The sequence below is a fragment of the Conger conger genome, chromosome 2 (assembly GCF_963514075.1).
Source record: "Conger conger chromosome 2, fConCon1.1, whole genome shotgun sequence".
NCBI classification, from domain to species: domain Eukaryota; kingdom Metazoa; phylum Chordata; class Actinopteri; order Anguilliformes; family Congridae; genus Conger; species Conger conger.
In genome coordinates, this window is record NC_083761.1 from 2,724,768 (window position 1) to 2,744,767 (window position 20,000).

General features: G+C 52.9%; 1 protein-coding gene across 1 annotated transcript in view; it reads right to left on the minus strand.

Annotated features, from left to right (window-relative positions):
- The window catches only part of spred2a (sprouty related EVH1 domain containing 2a), a 35,685-nt gene that overhangs the window by 848 nt on the left and 14,837 nt on the right, over nt 1–20,000 (minus strand). The window contains exons 2-5 of the mRNA XM_061223014.1: nt 11,399–11,576; nt 10,751–10,919; nt 9,057–9,121; nt 1,365–1,563 (exon numbers count right to left, since the gene is read on the minus strand). Of these exons, the coding sequence (XP_061078998.1) occupies nt 1,365–1,563; nt 9,057–9,121; nt 10,751–10,919; nt 11,399–11,576 (611 nt within the window). The remainder of the gene's footprint in view (nt 1–1,364; nt 1,564–9,056; nt 9,122–10,750; nt 10,920–11,398; nt 11,577–20,000) is intronic.

Sequence of the window (20,000 nt, forward strand, 5' to 3'; positions counted from 1 at the left end):
TCACAGAGTTGGCAAACCAAATGCAAACACACACACACACACTTATGAAGGTAAAACACTGCAAAAACGCTTCAGACACAACAGCACGTGAGCGGACGCTGTGCAGGGATATGAGTTTCCCATGAGCCTTTGCGTGACTCACATCCGTACGTAGAGCGATACTCAAGGTTAACCCAGACTACTTCAGGGGCCAGAGGAACGGTTAAAATGGCTCCAATCCACCGTTCCTTTGCATAAGGCCGGTGGAAATAACTCTGGGCCAAAATGAACAAAAGCTGGCAGGGACTAAACCTGAATATTTGCCAAAAAATACAGTATGAATATTTATGACCCAACGAAGAGGTAGAATGGCATCAGGACCGTGTTGCGTGTTTGTGACGGCATTATCTCTGAGGGCCTACGGTGTGTGTGTGTGTGTGTGTGTGCAGCGTACTCTGAGAACACAACACGGTTTCCACTTTCACCCAATAATCTTTCTTTCATTAGGCAGGGCTGAAGCGGCCCTCTCTCAGAAAGGAAAACTCGGAAGAACGGCACAGATTCAGAACAGACGTCTGCGGAGAGGCGCACACTCCCGACATGTCAAATCTCGAAAGCCGCGTTGAAAAGAACCCCCCCCCCCCAAAAACCCCGAGACGGACGTGCTGCTCGGCGGACTCGTAAGCGGTTGCCATGGAAACAGCCGTCGTTTTTAACGTGGGCTGTGCAGTCTTGACTCATTCGCTTTTTTTGTGTTTTTTTTTTTTTTGTGTGTGAAAACTGGTCACTTGTCTCCTGCCTTTCTGTAGTTTAGATCAGAGCTTAGAAGCAGTGTGTAGCGTGTGTGTGTGTGTGTGTGTGTGTGTGTGTAGCTTGTGTGATAGGTATGTGTGTGTGTGTGAGTGTGTGTGGAGTGTGTGTGATAGGTGTGTGTGTGTGTGTGATCGATGTGTGTGCGTCTGTGTGTGTGCGTGTGTGTGATCTGTGTGTATGTGTGTGTGTGTGAGTATGTGTGTGATAGGAGTGTGTGTGTGATAGGAGTGTGTGTGTATGTGTGTGGTGTGTGTGTATGTGTGTGGTGTGTGTGTGTGTGTGTGTGTGTGTGTGTGATCGGTGTGTGTGTGTGTGTGGTGTGTGTGTGTGTGTGTGATAGGAGTGTGTGTGTGATAGGAATGTGTGAGTGTGTGTGTGTGATAGGAGTGTGTGTGTGTGTGTGTGTGTGTGTGATCGGTATGATCGGGGCGTGTGCGTGTGTGTGTGTGTGTGTAGTGAGCAGAGTGACGCCCTCATACGGCAGTAGTATGGTAGTGGGCTGGTGCCTATCGGAGTCGCGCAGTGCAAGGCTCTTCATTGTCCCCTGCTGAGTCTAATCAACTGTAAGTCACCTTTATTTGGCTGAATAGCCGTAAAGCGAGGCGCGGGGCGTACCTGATCCAGGAAGTAGTGGTGGGAGGGCCGGTAGGGGTCGTGGAAGTGTCCCAGGATGCAGTGGTGCCTGCAGGGGTCGCACAGGGTGGGTGGGGGCAGCGGCTGGGGGGGGCGCTCCTTCCTCTGGGACGAGTTGGACGAGCTGTCGGTGGCGTTCTGAGGGGGGGGGGGGCGAGACACCAATCAGCGCCCTGCGATCCCAGCACACCGTCAGACTCCACAGACGCTGACGCGTGATTGGCCCGACTGTGTGCCACATGACCCGCGCCAGGTTATAAGCTTTACGTTTCGTGGAACCGCCCCGTTTTCAGCAGTTCTGGTCGAGAGGAGGAGTGTCAGGTCAGAGGGAGTGGCTTCCCATTGGCTCACTGTCTGAGTGACACCTCACAGTGGCCAATAGACTGCACATGTGGGCGATTCTATGGTAACCAATGTTACAAATGCCTATATGGTAAAGTCCAATAGAGCTACATCGGAGAGCGACAGGGTTATGTGCTCCTGATGGTCATTGCAGCTCATATCAGTCTCTGTCACGCAGCTCTGCAGAAGTTTTATCACACAAACATCCGGCACTTGTAACGTCTGTTACCGTGGAGACTCAAACCCCACTGAGGAACCTCAAAGTTCAGCCCCCCCCCCCTACCCCCACCCCAACCCCTACCCCACCCCGCATAATTACAGATATTTCAAACCAAAACTGTTGTGAAGCCTCCCCAAGTTTACTGCCAGGGAGTTAAATTAGTCCAGCATGGCTCTAAAACTGTTACGGTGCAGGCAACCACGCGCGGCTGATGACATCACCGGCGAAACGGGCCGCAGAACTTCCCCCGCGGACACAGACCCACGGCCGGCCCAGCACACGCTAAACTCAATCAAATTCAAAAACCTTCAACTGACACACTTAAAGGTTAAAGACAAAGGCCCAGCAATCGTTTTAAATGTAAGATGTGGGTCATTAGGCTTCATACGAATAATATCAGGTCCAGATCTTGGTCAAATACGTAATTGTTTTGGATTCAAATACTTTTTGGTCCTTGACTGATCTTGCCTGGTGCAACTGAGCTAACCAAGAGAACCAGAAGGCAGGGTTTGCACTTTTTGAGAGGTTCCAATACACCAAAACAAGTTCCTAAGAAAGTGTAGAAAATTATTTTAATCCAAAACAGTAACATATCTGACCCAGGTCTGGGTCAAGTTTTAATAAAGGCCCCAGGATAAGACTCCTCTCATCTGTGTGTGTGTGTGTGTGTGTGTGTGTGTGAGAGAGAGAGAGAGAAAGAGCAACGAGGGACTACATTTCCCAGGATGCCGTGCAGCAAGCGCAGGTCGGGTCTGTGGAGTGTGAAAGAGCAACGAGGGACTACATTTCCCAGGATGCCATGCTGCAAGCGCAGGTCGGGTCTGTGGAGTGACCGTGCCAGGTGGAGGTGCCGGGGCCCAGGTCTGGCAGTATCCAACTCCTGGACGGGGTGCGTTTCATTCGGTGGGCGCTGAGCGGCCCCTGGGGTAATTATTGTGCTCTACTATCCCGGGCTGACTGGGCCCTCGAGTGCCAGGGCCCGGCCCAGGAACCCTGGGGGGGGGGCAGCGATATTTAGGGACCTCGTTCCATGCTGCGGGACTGTAATATGCTGCGGACTGTAATGAGACCTGGGGCTGGAATATCCATTACGCTGAACTCAGATCAGTCAAACTCCCATTCCTGCTCACAGCCCTCAAGCTGTGTGCAGCAGAGCTCCACGCAAGCCGATGCCCCATGAACTGTGAAAAAGCTCATATTCACTGACCCCAGATCAGTGAGACTCTTGTGTCTCCCCGTACTGCACAAACGCCTGTTTCACTGTCCCCAGATCAGCCATATTGCACACACACACTCTCACACACTCTCACACACTCTCACACACTCTCACACACTCTCACACACTCTCACACACTCTCACACACTCTCACACACTCTCACACACTCACACACACTCACACACACTCACACACACTCACACACACACCTTCTCTCAGGGTTTAGGTTGTCGGGAGCAGACGGTTGGTTACGGTTTTGCCTCTCGTTCGGAGGAAGACAGCGGGGGCCCGGGTGGTAACCGGGGAGACCGGGGAGACCGGGGGGGAGGCTGCCTGTCACGGGTCTCCTTTCATTTGCCGGCCGGGGCTTCCGGACGGCCGGGGCCAAAAATAACACGGGGCGTCCCTCCCGAACGCGGCCAGGACCCCCGGCCCCGCGCCAACGCCACTCACGGACACGTTCGGGGGCCGGTGGCCTGGCAGACCCCCGCTTCACGTGTTCACACTGAGGGCCCTCTGAAAGAGCCGGCCGCCAAAGCTCAGGAAGAACTGACCCCCCGACACACACACACACTGACCCCCCCGACACACACACACACACTGACCCCCCGACACCCGACACACACACACACACACACACACACACAGACCCCCCCGACACACACACCGCGGCAGGAAGCCCCCCCCCACCCCAAACTCTCCCCCAAACAACAAAAACCCACAATCGCACACAATTACAGAAAAACGGCCCGGAAGTTAACAGCACACGAGATAAGGGGGCCTCCATCGGAAGGTATGCGACCCCTTCGGCCAAATTCTGCATCCTAAACTACGGTAAATCTGTTCCCGAACCGAGGAGGTAATTTCACATAATGAGGCGGAAATGCGCTCCAGGGAGCGGGGTAGAATTTGCAAACGTTTTTGGGTAATTACCTGAATTGCCCCTCAACCCCCTCCTCCCTCCCCCGAAAACTGTATTCACCACCAACCAATGCCTAACCTGCTGGAGAGACTGTACTTTAGCCTGAACTGGGACACTATAGTGGGTGGAGAATATGAGGGGTTGTATAGCCAGCCAGATGCAGAGACTACATGGCAAAAACCTGAGCCGGGCGTGTGGGGTTGGGTTGGGTTAGGTTAGGTTTGGTTGAGTGGTGTGGGGTTGGGTTGGGTTAGGTTAGGTTGGGTTTGGTTGAGTGGTGTGGGGTTGGGTTGGGTTGGGGTTGGGTTGATTTGGGCGGTGTTGGGTTGGGTGGTGTTGGGTTGGGTTGGGTGGTGTGGGGTTGGCCGGGTGGTGTGGGGTGGGTTGGGTGGTGTGGGGTTGGGTTGGGCCGGGTGGTGTGGGGTTGGGTTGGGCGGGTGGTGTGGGGTTGGGTTGGGCCGGGTGGTGTGGGGTTGGGCGGTGTGGGGTTGGGTTGGGCGGTGTGGGGTTGGGTTGGGCAGTGTGGGGTTGGGCCAGGTGGTGTGGGGTTGGGTTGGGCAGTGTGGGGTTGGGCCAGGTGGTGTGGGGTTGGGTTGGGCAGTGTGGGGTTGGGTTGGGCGGTGTCGGGTTGGACAGTGTGGGGTTGACAGTGTGGGGTTGGACAGTGTGGGGTTGGACAGTGTGGGGTTGGACAGTGTGGGGTTGGGCGGTGTGGGGTTGGGCGGTGTGGGGTTGGACGGTGTGGGGTTGGGCGGTGTGGGGTTGGGCGGTGTGGGGTTGGGCGGTGTGGGGTTGGGTTGGGCAGTGTGGGGTTGGGGGCAGTGTGGGGTTGGGTTGGGCTGTGGGGTTGGGGGGCAGGGCGGTGTGGGGTTGGGCGGTGTGGGGTTGGGGGGGCGGTGTGGGGTTGGGGGGGCAGTGTGGGGTTGGGTTGGGCGGTGTGGGGTTTGGCGGTGTGGGTTGGGGGGGGCAGTGTGGGGTTGGGTTGGGCAGTGTGGGGTTGGGCAGTGTGGGGTTGGGGCAGTGTGGGGTTGGGCGGTGTGGGGTTGGGTTGGGCAGTGTGGGGTTGGGCAGTGTAGGGTTGGGCGGTGTGGGGTTGGGTTGGGCAGAACAGCCTGCAGCTGGAGCCCTCACGGGTGGTAAAGTGTCTGAAGCAGCAGAAGCTCCGTCAGTATCAGGGTGGGAGGAGGGGGTGAGGCAGGGCCCATTACACTGAAGAGAAGCGCACTTTCTTTAAGCCTCCACCAGCTAAGTAAACACTGAGGACACTAAATATCCTGAACAAACGACCAACTAACCCTTCATCTTCCTCCTCTGAGAGAGAGAGAGAGGGGAGAGGAGAGAGGGAGGGACTGAGGAGAGAGAGAGAGAGGGAGAGAGGGGGAAAGGGAGAGGGAAAGATGTCACACAGATGTATTCGGTTTAAGTTGATTGTATTTTTTTTCCCTAACGCTTTGGCAATATGCATCTATGGATGTCATGCCAATAAAGCTGAATTAGAAAGAGAGAGAGAGTGAGAGTGAGAGAAGGAGGAGAAACAGGAGAGAGATGAGAGAAAGGACATAAGGAGAAGGAAGGAGAGAGAGAGAGAGAGAAGGGAAAAGGAAGGGCGTGATGACAGCCCCACTCCGTTGCCCAGGAGACAGCGGGCAGACGGTTCAGAGCGGGAGAAACTCCGGCTCCAGCAGGGATCCGGGCCGGGATTTCAGCCCAGCCGAGAACGGCCAAGACTCCACCTGCACCTCACAGCGGCTAACGTGCTAACGTCTTTAACATACACTCCACACGCACAACAGGGTGTTCACCGAAGCACTTCAAGCTATGTATCTCTCTCTCACACTCTCACACTCTCACACTCACTCTCACTCTCACACTCTCACACTCTCACACTCTCACACTCTCACACTCTCACACTCTCACACTCTCACACTCTCACACTCTCACACATAAAAGAGTGAGGGAAAACTGACCAAACCTCTACATAACAAGCAGAGCTGGGATTCCCTCTCCCTGGACCACTGCCCATTCACACACACACTACTACTACTGAAGCACACCACACACTCTGAAGCACACTACACCATGGCATCCTACACACTCTGAAGCATCGTGCACTATGAGCCCTACACACGACTGAAGCACACTAGACACTCTGTAGGACACTGGTCTCTATAGTACACTTAAACACAACTGAGTCACAGTGCGGTTTATAATCCAGCCTAATTTCACAGAGCAGAGAGAGAGTGGGAGAGGAGGGGGAGGCACAGGATGAGGAGAGAGTGAGAAAGAGGAGAGAGGTAGAAAAGAGGGAGAGGGAGGGAGAGAGAGAGAGAGATCCATGAGTCATCCTGGTCCATCTGCACTGGAGTCCAGAGCCCAGAGTAGAGGGCTGCAGCATAAAGCAGCACACACACACACTCACACACGCATACGCATACGCACATGCACTCGCGCACCACACGTGCACACACGTGCACACACGTGCACACATGCATACACACACACACGCGCACACACGAGAACACACGCGAACACACATACGTGCACACGCAGACACACAAACACACACACACACACAAACATGCAGACACATGCACACAGACACACGTGCACACGCAGACACGCAGACACACAGACACACAGACACACAGACACACACACACACACACACACACACACACACACACACACACACACACACACACACAGTCAGATGCACACACACACACACACACACACACACACACACACACACACACCAGCCCCCCCCCCCCCCCCCCCCCCCAGGCCCCAGGCCCTGCAGACAGAGCCCCTCCCCACGGCCGTAAATCACAGGGCAGTTAGCAGGGAAGCTACCGCTAATGATAGTTTTACGGGGGTGGGGGGGGGGAGCAGGAAGTGACCTCGCGACCCCTCCTGCTGCTCCTCATCTCCTGTGACTGTCAGAACGGGGACGGATCCCAACCAACCGGGAGAGGGGCCCGGGGCCCGGGCCAAAACACGACAGGAAGCCCCGGCCCCCCGAGAGGGCCATTATCACGCCCGCCATCGCCACCAGACAAAGGCCTGTCTCTTCCCCGGCCCCCGGCGGACTAAAATAACACAGCCCACCTCGCGGGCTTCACACGCACTCCCCGCACACGGGAACATGACTCAGAAAACAGGAGCTCGGTAACAATGGGGGAAAAGGAGGATTCCCGTACGGAAGTGTCTAAGAGACAGGAGCTGATGGCCAGGAGTTTTTATTTTTTTTCTAGATTTGTTTGGAGCGAGGTTTGATCCGGAGACAACGTTTGAGTTTCTGACGGCCCGTCTACAACGGCCGATGTCTTTTGTTTGATGCGTGCAAGAATTTACATTTACATTTTTGTCATTTGTAATTTAATCCAAAGCGACTTACAAGTGCACAGGTCTTTCCACATGTTAAAAGCATCAAATCCATAACTAGCAAAACATGCATGAAGAGCCGTTCTCACCAGAAAGGCAGCAGTCATCGTAAGTGCAACAGGGGGTGGGGTCGTGGGATGGGACGGTCTGTCAGTGTTGTTGACAGATTTTTAGGATGGGGGGGGGGGGGGGTGTCAGGAATCTAACCAATGCCAGGTGTGACAGTAACCATGGAGACGGTAGTGTCAAACTATGCCTTCAATGCAGAAAGCCCCACTCCGTGATAACAGAAAGGCACCTTTAAAAGATACATTTTGTATTTCATCTTTTGTTCAATGGCAGTATGAGTCCCCTCAATGCAGCCGGGACGCTGTATCAATCACCCTACGGAACTGGAGAACACAACAACCCATCCAACTGGGCTATTTCAAGCATTTCACAACAGCGCAACAAAAAAAATCACACACACACACACACACACACACACACACACACACATACACATACACATACACATGTACACACACACACACACACACACAGAGTAATATCTGAAAGCCACAAAAGCGTGCATATTTGCCGGTGTACTGTGAAGTGGTGCATTGTATTTAAGTGTAAACATTCTCAGTACATCCGGACGCCATTTGGGTCAGTCTCAGGGTGTCTGGTATTTACGGCAGGGCCCTGTTGACACAGATGGTATCTCCACACACCCAGGTTAACATCCAGCCGCACCACATAAAACCCAGGAGCACAGCCCTTAGAACAGGGGTTTCAGCCGTTATTGATCCCGGGACCCCCCCCCCCAGGTCTGGCCAGGACCCCGCCCCCCCCCCAGGTCTGGCCAGGACCCCCGCCCCCCCTGACAGCACCTTCCAGGACCTCCTGGTGAAGGCCCGGCCCTAAAACTCCAACCCCAGAGTGTCAGCAGCCACGACTGAGCATCTGACGGGTGGCTCATTACGGCGTGATAAAAACGGCAAACGTCAGGGAGAGCCTACAGACGGACAGGGCCTACAGACAAACAGAGCCTACAGACAGAGCCTACAGAACCTACAGACAGAGCCTACAGACAGATAGACACAGCCTGCAGAAAAACAGAGCCTACAGACAGAGCCTACAGACAGATAGACACAGCCTACAGAAAAACAGAGCTACAGACAGAGCCTACAGAACCTACAGACAGGGCCTACAGACAGATAGACACAGCCTACAGAAAAACAGAGCCTACAGACAGACAGGGCCTACAGACAAACAGAGCCTACAGAACCTACAGACAGAGCCTACAGACAGGGCCTACAGACAGACAGGGCCTACAGACAGATAGACACAGCCTACAGACAAACAGAACCTACAGACAAGAGCCTACAGACAGATAGACACAGCCTACAGACAGACAGAGCCTACAGAACCTACAGACAGAGCCTACAGACTTATAGATACAGACAGACAGACAGAGCGGTGTGGGTGGGTAAGGAGTGGGCTGGGTGGAAACACGGCAGGAACAATGTTAGCGGTTAGCGGTAAACAAGATGGCGGCACTCACAGTGAAGACGTCATCGTCCCCCAGCTCAGCCTCGTTCTGTAGCGTGGAAGAGGACGTCGTGGATCCTAGAAAACAGAGATTACATCAGTTAATTAGCTTACTATTTTATCCAACGTGACTTACAGTTGATTAGACTAAGCAGGAGACAACCCCCCCCTGGAGCAATGTGGGGTTAAGGGCCTGTAGCGTAGTGGTTAAGGTAAATGACTGGGACACCCAAGGTCGATGGTTCTAATCCCGGTGTAGCCACAATAAGACCCCGCACAGCCGTTGGGCCCTTGAGCAAGGCCCTTAACCCTGCATTGCTCCAGGGGAGGATTGTCTCCTGCTTAGTCTAATCAACTGTACGTCGCTCTGGATAAGAGCGTCTGCCAAATGCCAATAATGTAATGTAATGTAAAAGAGCCTTGCTCAAGGGCCCAACAGCTGGACTGATTTTATTGTGGCTACACCAGGGCTTGAACCACCAACCTTCCAGGACCCAGTCAAGCACCATAGCCACTACGCTGCCCCAGTATAATCTGTGCCTGAAACCTCATCACTCTGGGGAGGAGTGAGAGCCCAAATCTAAACGTGAACGTTAAAAACATTTCAGCAGAATGATTTTGTTGTGGCTCAGCCTCCCCGCTAGGGGAACTTCAGGGCAAAACCATTCACACTCCTAACCGGGGGGGGGGGGGGGGCCGTATTTCGATGCATTTAAACACTCTTTCATCTAAAGAGTAAACTCTGCGCCACGGAGACAAAGACTTCAGACGAGACGCGGGGGGCGGAGTGGAGCGGGGAGGGGTCTGGCGGTATTTTTATTCATTTTCTGGAGGCCCTTGTGTTTCCACTTAGGGGGGGGGGGGGGTGAGGTTCGGTTGGATGCGTGGGCCCAAATGAGGAACAGAAACCGCAGTTTGGTAGGGGGGGAGGGGGGGGGTTGACCAGCAGAGCAGGAGAAGAGGTGGAGTTAAATGAGTCAAAGGAGTTAATGACCCACTGGTGGCGGGTCACAGGTTAACGTGTATATAAAAATAAAAATAAAAACGAAACTTTGAAAGGTCTTTTCTTCACGCTTGAGTTGACAGATTACATTAATGGCGTTTGGCAGATGCTCTTATCCAGAGCGACGTACAGTTGATTAGACTAAGCAGGAGACAATCCTCCCCTGGAGCAATGCAGGGTCTTGCTCAAGGGGCCCAACGGCTGTGCGGATCTTATTGTGGCTACAATACACCGGGATTAGAACCACCGACCTTGGTGTCCCAGTCATTTACCTTAACCACCTACGCTACAGGCCGCCCCACATTCAGATGCCACATTCGTGGGAATATCTGAATTTGAATAAAGGCTAATGTGAGGGGTAAAATGTTATTCCAGCTAAAAGTTGTACAGTTTGTGCTGATTGGCTGCCCAGCTCCACCAGAAACTGATTGGTGGGCCGCGCTGAAGGCGGAGATATGCAAATGAGAGTATAGAGTACAGTTGTGACATCACAAAGCCCGAACGGCTCGTTTAAACGGGCAGTTTCTCCACACGGATGGTGTGGATTTATTCGGGGACTGCTCTCACAGTGTGCTTTAGACCCCCTAAACCGCTTCATAATCCACAGAGCGAGGGGAAAGCCATTCTCCGCGCTCCCTCCGGGACCTTCGGCAGCCTCCGGAGCGCGGGCGTGTCCCCACGCGGCGTTAGACGCGGCGCCTCACCCTCCGTCAGGTCCTCGATGGCCTTCCGCACGCCGCGGTCGAAGGCCCGGGCGTCCGCCGGGCTCTGGAACGTCAGGCCGCACTTCCTGTTGTCCACCCTCCAGTGGTGGAAGGTGGGCGTGGCCTTGGTGTAGATCAGGTCCTTCTTCAGGAAACACTCCAGGATCACCTGAGGGAGGGGGGGGGCGGGGGGGACGGCGTTTAGAGCGAGTAACACAGGCCCATTGTTATCATGTATGTTCTGGTATCCCCTCACTCAGCTGAGGAAGTGAGCAGGGGGAACCTACAGAGCTGGTTGTGAGTTTGTCGCCTGCCTGTCTGTGAATGATACATGGTAAATGGTTGGCATTTATATAGCGCCTTTATCAAAGCGCTGTACAATTGATGCTTCTCGTTCACCCATTGATACACTAACCAGGTACTAACCAGCCCGAATGTGTGTGTATATGTTTATGCATCTGTGTGTGTGTGTGTGTGTGTGTGTGAGCTGGTTGTGAGTTTGTTGCCTGCCTGTCCGAGAATGTGTCTGTGTCTGTGTGTCTGTGTCTGTGTCCGTGTCTGAGCTGACCGAGTCTGCTGCCTCTCTGCGAGCGAGTTCAAGGCCCCTCCTCCACAGCAGGGTATCGCGGCGGCGGCCGATCGGCTCACCTGCTTGTCCTTCAGCCTCTCGCCGTGGATGAGGAAGTCGCTCCGGCCGATCAGCTCGGCGGGCAGCACCTTGCACACGCCCACGCGGCTGAGGCCGCCGCCCTCCTGCGCCAGCCAGCCCCCGCTGGAGTCGTCACGCGTCATCACCACCGCTTTAACGCGCACAATGTAGCTGTCACTGAGAGGGGCACAAACACAGCCAGATCAGGGGGCGGCCTGTAGCGCAGCCGTTCAGTTAACGCGCACAATGTAGCTGTCACTGAGAGGGGCACAAACACAGTCACATCAGGGGCGGCCTGTAGCGCAGCCGTTCAGGTAAATAACCGGGACCCGCAAGGTCGGAGGTTCTAACGTTGGCCGCAGTAAGATCCGCACAGCCGTCGGGCCCTTGAGCGAGGCCCCTTAACCCTGCGTTGCTCCAGGGGGAGGATCGTCTCCTGCTTAGTCTAATCGACTGTGCGTCGCTCTGGGTAAGAGCGTCTGCCAAATGCCAATAATGCGATGCAAATGTAAATCAAATTAATACATGAAAAAAAACAAAACAAAAGAAATAAAATCCCTTCTCTACGCAGGTGACCTGGTTCTGCCGTCACCCACAGAACACGGACTGCAGCAGAATGTGGATCTGCCGGAGCAGTACCGTCAGACCTGAGCGCTGACAGTGAACATGACAAAAATAAAAATTCTGATATTCCAAAGATCCAGATTTCAGGGAAACAAATACAGATTCAAATTAGGCAGTATAACACAGTAGTAATTGCAGCTATTTAGGTTTTTGAAAAACGCTCAACAAGAAGCTATAACTTGGCAGGTAAATGAACTGAAGGAGAAAGTACGCAGAGAAGAACCCAAATTATACTGCCCGTCGATAACATGCAGCCAATTGCCACAGACTGAGGGACTGCAAGTAACAATTAACACCAAAATGCAAAATAAAGACCTACTATAGTTCATTACTAACTGTATGTGATGTAGAATTTGATTAATTTTTTCTGTATGCTTATTTTTTATTTTGTTATTACCCTAATTGATATGTTTGTTATGTCAGCTTATGCTTTGGCAGTGTAGCAAAGTGTACCCTTGCCATGCCAATAAAGCTTATTTGAATTGAATTTAATTGAGAGAGAGAGAGAGAGAGACAGAGAGAGAGAGGGGGAGAGAGGAGGGGAGAGGAGGAGGAAAGCAGAGAGAGAAAGGGGGAGAGGAGAGAGAGAGGAGGAGGAAGAAAGCGGAGAGACAAAGGGGGAGAGGAGAGAAGAAGTAGGGAGGAAGAGAGGGGAGAGCTAGAGAGCAGGAGAGAGGAGAGGGAGAGAGAGGGGGGGGAGGAGGAGGAAAGCGGAGAGAGAAAGGGGGAGAGGGGGGAGAGGAGAGAGAAGTAGGGAGGAAGAGAGGGGAGAGAGCTAGAGAGCAGGAGAGAGGGAGAGGAGAGAGAGAGAGGGGGGGGAGGAGGAGGAAAGCAGAGAGAGAAAGGGGGAGAGGGGGGAGAGGAGAGAGAGGGGAGACAGAAGTAGGGAGGAAGAGAGCGGGAGAGAGGGAGAGGTGTGACTCAGCACTCTGAGACAGAGCCCTTGTTCATTGATTCTCAGCCAGGCTCTGTGACAGAGACCCTGGAGCCCCGCCCCCCGGCGTCCCAGCATGCAGTTGGACAGGAAGTGGGCCCCGATCGCGTCCAACGAGGGGGCGGCAATTCGGGAGACACAGTGAGTCACCGTGGGTCCCGCCAGCCCCCCCGAGCTGGAGGGGGTTTGGGAAAAGCCCCTCTGACCACCCCCACACACTCCCAGACCCCCCACCCTGTCCACTCTCTCACACACGCACACACACACACCCAGACCCCCCCCACCCAGTCCACACACACACACACACACACACACACACTCTCTCTCTCTCTCTGACCCCTCACAGGGAACAGGAGAGACGCTGTCGTCATGCACGTTGAGAAACCCCTGTGGGAAAACCCGATCATTTCTTGGAATCCTCTTCCACGTTCAGATCCATAACGTCACAGTCCGTCATCTTTAAATTCCAGTCAATGCCTGACACTCATTCAACTTCCAATGCAAGCAATAAACTTTATGTGTTTAATGGAAATCAATGAATAAAACCCCATGAATACTCTTCTTCCCACTGATGAAACAGAGTGTGCCAGTAGACAGTGAATGAAACAGAACGCACTCGCGCGCGCAGACACGCGCAGACACGCGCACACACACATGCTCTTTACACTGCATGTTTTCACACACAGGGGCAAACACGGAATCGTGCTTTACAACTGAATGAGCTGTTTTTATTTCTCCAGAGCAGAAAGTCAGCCATATAAGGTAATGTAGGGGAGGAAGAGGGCGGGGCTCCAGAAGCTCCGGACTGATTCCGGAGACCAGCGGGCAAGTTCTGATCCTGAACGGGCCGAATCAACACACGTGGCCCAGTCAGAATCCTGTCAGAATCCTGGTCCCGTTCTCTTGCCACCCCAGCAGCCCTGGCTCTGTGGTGACGGAAGATGCTACTATAGCAACCATGCATCCATGTTGACAGAGGATGCTGCTACAGCAACTCTGGCTCTATGGTACCGGAAGATGCTGCAATAGCAACTCTGGCTCTATGGTAACGGAAGATGCTGCCATAGCAACCCTGGCTCTATGGCAACGGAAGATGCTGCCATAGCAACCTGGCTCAATGGCGAGGGAGGATGCTGCTGGAGGACGTACAGACCGGGGTACCTGTGCACACGCTCTCCCTGGGCAGGTGTGGAGCCTGACACACTGAGTAAGTGTAATTAACACACAGGAGCTGTGCATCCACAGAGGCCTTTCCCTAGTGGAGCAGCGAGAAGACCGTCAGTGTGTGATCCCTTACTGGCACAAGGGCTTCCAGGGGACATGCTGTAATTACTGCAAAGTGCACGCATCAAGAATGCCTACTTGCGCTAGCCTAGCACGGCTCTGCCCGCTAGCCTAGCACGGCTCCGTCCGCTAGCCTAGCACAGCCTCGTCCGCTAGCCTAGCACAGCCTCGTCCGCTAGCCTAGCACAGCCTCGTCCGCTAGCCTAGCACAGTTTAAATCTCAATCAGTCTTTACTGGTGAAATGTGAAAGGTACTGGCATCTAAGAGAAGATATTGTCTGCCCCAGGTCTGATGGACAGAGACCTTCATGCAAAGCAACATAAATCTCATGAAATTCCAGCACAGCCACTAGCACTGCATGTGGGATAGGTCTGAAAGTCTCTCTCTCTCTCTCTCTCTCTCTCTCTCTCTCTCTCTCTCTCTCTCTCTCTCTCTCTCTCTCTCTCTCTCTCTCTCATCTCTCTCTCTCTCTCTCTCTCTCTCTCTCTCTCTCTCAAAAAAAAGCAGAGAGCGTGAGTCACTGCATCCATCTGTGCCATGAGAACGCACTGAAGCGTTTCTCTTCTTTCTGAGAGTCTTCACCCCCTCACCTTCTGGAGTCTGCACACGACCAACAGACACGCATACGACCAGCGCACACGCACACGACCAACGCACACGCGCACACACACATGCACACACACACACACATGCAGACTACAGCACACGGCTCTGAGGACCAGGACAGGATGACCGCTGACACGCTTTCAGGCCCACCACGCCCCCAAGGGCAACAGCAGGACTTCAGAGTTTACATTTTTATTCCTAAGCAACAGGCTGGATATTTACTGAAGGCCATGACACTTTTCCCAAGGACTTTACAACAACAGTGCCCTACCTGAGAATCTAATCTGCACCCTCTGACTTTTACATGTTATTTAGCTGACGCTTTTATCCAAAGCGATTTACAGTTGAATAGACTGAGCAGGGGACAATCCCTCCTGGAGTAATGTGGGGTTAAGGGCCTTGCTCAAGGGCCCAACAGATGCAGATCTTATTGTGGCTACACCGGGGACTGAACCACCAACCTTGCGGGTGCCGGTCATGTTCCTTAGCCACTACGCTACAGGCCGCCCCATTCAAAATCCCTCCATCTCATTTCCCCTCAAAAAGATCCTCTAATGCCTCCCAAATAAAAGAAACTCCCAAAGGCGGTTGTTCAAAAACATCCATTTCACCCAGTACGTCTGTGAGAGTGTGAGAGCGTGAGTGAGTGAGTGTGCGTGTGTGTATGTGTGTGTGTGCACGCATTTCTTTGTGTATGTGGGTATATTTGTGGGAGTGTGTGTATGGGTGTGTGTGTGCGTATGCATCCACGGTATTGAGGAGTTGCGGGAGAATTGTAGGAGCGTTGTAGGAGTGTTGTAGGAGTGTTGTAGGACTGTTGTAGGAGCGTTGTAGGAGTGTTGTAGGAGTTGCATAAATGACTCAAAAGCCACAGTAGAGGAAGTGTTGCAGAACTGATGATTCATCTCCTGGAACAGAACTGATCGTCACAGCAACCAGTAACTATGATTACAGCCTGCCTGCCTGCCTGCCTGCCTGCCTCTCACACACACACTCACACACACAGCACAATGCACACACAAACTTTCACCTGCACAGAGTCAACCTCACACTAAACACAAGCTCAACCTCTCCTGCACACAGTGGCCCGTATCTCACACGAGCTCGTGGACACAGAACTATGACACAAAGCCTTGTTTATTTGGGAGGTGACTCACCTGCGTAACCGCCAGTTTTAATTGGTCAATTACATTCTGGCGAACAGCTCAAAACTGGCACGCCCTGCGGCCGTGTGGCTGGCCAGAGCGAATGGCATTGGCCTACCTCACACACCCCGGTTCACCTGCACCGACTCTCCCGACCCGCACAAGACCGTCTCGCCTCCGCACTCCTCCCCCTCACATCCCTCTCCTTTATCAGGACACACCGCACACGTCAGGCTAAAATCACACATCTTCATCTTCATCTTCGGCCTGCGTGCAGCATCGAACTCACACCGTCACACACAGAGCGGTGCTCCCCAGAGAAGACCGATGGCTTCAAACAATAACACATGCGCTGCATTTTATTATGTGCAAATAACCGGCCACACCTTACTGTACTTACTCACACAGGCGTAGAAACGACACGCAGAGCACATATGCACCAGGTTAGACTATTCCACGCGCACAAATACACGTGAAAGAACAGGCACCGAAACACACACGGACACTCACACTCACACACACGCAGTTAGACATAAACTCTCACACACACACGCAGTTAGACATAAACACACTCTCACACACTTACACACTCACAACAGCGTCGGCCCAAACACCTGCCCCCCCCCCCCCCCCCCCCCAATCACAGAGCGGAGGCATTTCTCTACGTTTCCTCCTGATTGGTCAGAGGGATTCTGAGGTTAGAGGCTCACATCCTCTTTTCCTGACTTAGAGCACACTTAACACATGTGTGTCAGTCTGCACTGAGCGTACATACGCACACACACACACACACAAATATATACACACATACAGACACACACACAGACACACAGACATACACTTACACAGTCACACACACACACACAGACATATATATATATATATATACACACACATATACAGACAGACACACACAAAAGCTAACCCAGAGATGTGAAATGAACATTTCTATGCAGCCCCCGCAGCATATTAGGCCCGACCATCTGGCTTGGCCAAAAATCCCCCCAAAAAATCCCAAAAAAAAATCACAGTAGTTGATAGTTGTATGCTCCTAGCACATTTCAGCTGTCCACACAAACACAGTATTATGGGCACCCTATATAAAAACGAAGATAAACAGTCCATAAAACTCAAACCAAGGATATCAATGATCTTGGTCATTCGTTTACAGTATTGTTTTGGGGCGTGTTCAACAAGGGTGCCAAAAATTCTGGACTAGTCTGTATACGACATGGGGGTGACATTAGCTAAGGAGGAAAGGGCGGTAGTCTGGCAGTCAGAGGGCTTTGCTGGTTCAATCCCCTCCGTGGGTCCCTGACCGAGACACCCAACCCCCAATTACTCCTGACTGCCTCACTGGTCAGCGCCTCGTGCGGGTCAGGTATAAATTGCACGGCGCTTTGTATAAAAAGCACCGTATAAAGGCAGCCCATTCACCGCTGCATCTGGCGGCCTGACACCACCGGTGGAAAATCCAGCTTAGTTCCAGCCCGGTTTTAAACTCATCCAGCCGGCTTGGGGATGGTCAAGCTGGCACCGAGATGGCTGCGGTACAACTGTGTTGGCTAGACTGTGTTCAGCCGGCGGGTCGGCTAAGCGCAAACAGACCACCACCAGATCCCAGATGGTGCCCAGCTGGAGCGGAGACTGGCTCAGGCGAGATTCCATCTCGGGCTGGTCCTGGAATCTCCGTCTGGCATGCCCGGTGTAGCCTAGCGGCTAAGGTGCATGAGTGGAACCGGGAAGGTTGTCGGTTCGAGCCCCAACGCAGCCCACGATAAGATCAGTTGCAGCTGTTGGGCCCTTGAGCAGGGCCCTTGAGCAAGGCCCTTAAGAGACTGGGCAAAAGCTGGGGTTTCATTACCCTTTAAGGTGTAAGAGGAAAAACATATGTGACAAAATGTTCTTCACTGAAGATTCTAGTGCTAATGTGAGGATCACTACTGGTGACTGAATGCAATGGGGTTGTAGAGCACCGACTTAGAATTTAGAAAAAAACATTCCAAAACCTACTCCCTCAAAAAGGGTGAAATATTCTCACTTCACCTCAGAAAAACCTCAAAAAATGGAATGGTTAGGGTACGAGACGGAACAGAGAAGCCCTGGAAATAACTACAGTCAACCAGGGAACGTGAGAAGAGGCCCCGGCGTGGGCACTGAAGACAAGTGTGTTCCGGACAGTGCAGAAGAGCCGAGTGACCCGGGCTTCCCATCTCCGCGGGTCGAGCCCCGAGGCAGGGCCCTGCCGTCGAACACTCGAGCAACACAGCGAACCCGAATCACTTCAGGTTACCAGATAAATATCTCGCCGTTATGACCGGATTGCAGGTTAAGAACGCAAACCGTACAAGGGGAAAAGAGCGTACGCACGAAAACGCAGAAGAGTGAAGCACGGCGAGTGTGTTTTGGGGCAATACGGCCGGTTGGAGGCGGAAGGGGGGATCCCGAGCAGGGTGTGGAACGCGAACGGGCGCCCAGATGAGCTCAGCCCGAGTTGGCGACGGCCGGGAAACCACAGGGGTCGGGGGGGGGGGGTGGATTGGAAATTAACGCTCAGATATTTCTCTCAGCCGCCGAAGTTTAGTCTGCCTGATAAAGATCACAGAGAGGAACGAGGTCCCCGTCACCACTCACAGCCCCCGCGGTCACGGCACACACACGGCGTCCATTTTAAAAGCCTCCCGACTCCCCGCCTTAGTGGCCATGACCTCAGGCTGTAAACCTAGGGAAGAAGGGGGGGGGGGGGGGACTCGACCGCAGGCTGGTTAAAAAATAAACCAGAAATCTTCTCCCGGTCCCAGTTATTTGGGAATTTTGGAGAGGCTTGATGGGGGCCTTCTGTGTGTGTGGCACGGCTGCGAAAGGCTCTCGACAAGAGCGCAGGCCAGGGATCGTCAAATCACGGTCCTCCTGTTTCTACACCCTCCCTTTACCTGGGAGTCAGGTGGGACAGTCCGGCCAATCAGTAGCAGTAATTATTCAGTTAATTACCTGAGAGAAACGAAAAACCGGGGCCGGATTTGGATTTGGATTTGGAGGAGCCAGATTTGATGAACCCTGACCACAGACCGTGCTGGTTATGTCATTAAATGACCGACTGACCGTCAGTGAAGCGATGTGGGACACGACTGGGTTCGTCTTGCTTGGGAGAACAATAAACGATGACAAGAACTTGTCACTGACCTACAGACAGCGCCACTACCAGCCAGCACTCGAGAGTCTCCGGCTACACCGATTAGCCTCACTTGCAGCTCCCCTGGGCAGTGATGTGTGGGTTCTTCTGAGCATTTCTCACCAGGTCTCGGGCCATTCCGTCTGAACACTTTAAGTCTTCCAGACCTTGCCTTGACTTCAACTGTTCCATTTGTCATCCATTTTCTAATAATGTTTCTGACAGTGGAAATGGGCAGTTTGAGTTCGAGTTTTTGTAGCCTTCGCCTTCTTGGTGGAAATGAACCATCTTCATTCTGAAATCCTTGGAGAACTGTTTAGAGGAACCCGTGGTTGTTAACACCAGACAGAACAGCCACTGCAGTTTGCAGAAACATTGAACTCTGTAACGTTTACAATTCAGGTTTGCTTCTGCTCACCAAGATATATAATTTTAAAGGCTTTTTGACCAGGGGTGCCCAATTTTTTTGCATATGACTGTACTCTCACAGGTTACCAGTTGTCATAAATGAGATGATCTGATCAGAGCTAGCTCTCCTGTAGTATGCTGTGTAGCTTGTTATGGGGTAAAACACTCACTGGTTCATTTGGGAAAACATCCAATTGTGCCCCAGACGTTATGATGTTGTACCGTGCATTCCTGTTAGTGACCTAAAGGAAATGTCCTGCTAGCTGTTCCTCACCCAAAGCTGAAATGAGATTTACTGCATATCCCTGACTGGTCTGTACGTATAAAAGTGTGGGGGGAGCTGTGGTGATGTGAGAAAATAATAGTCTAAATATAGGAAATATATGGGGGGGGGGGGCGTGATGCATTTATGAGTTTTTAAACTGTA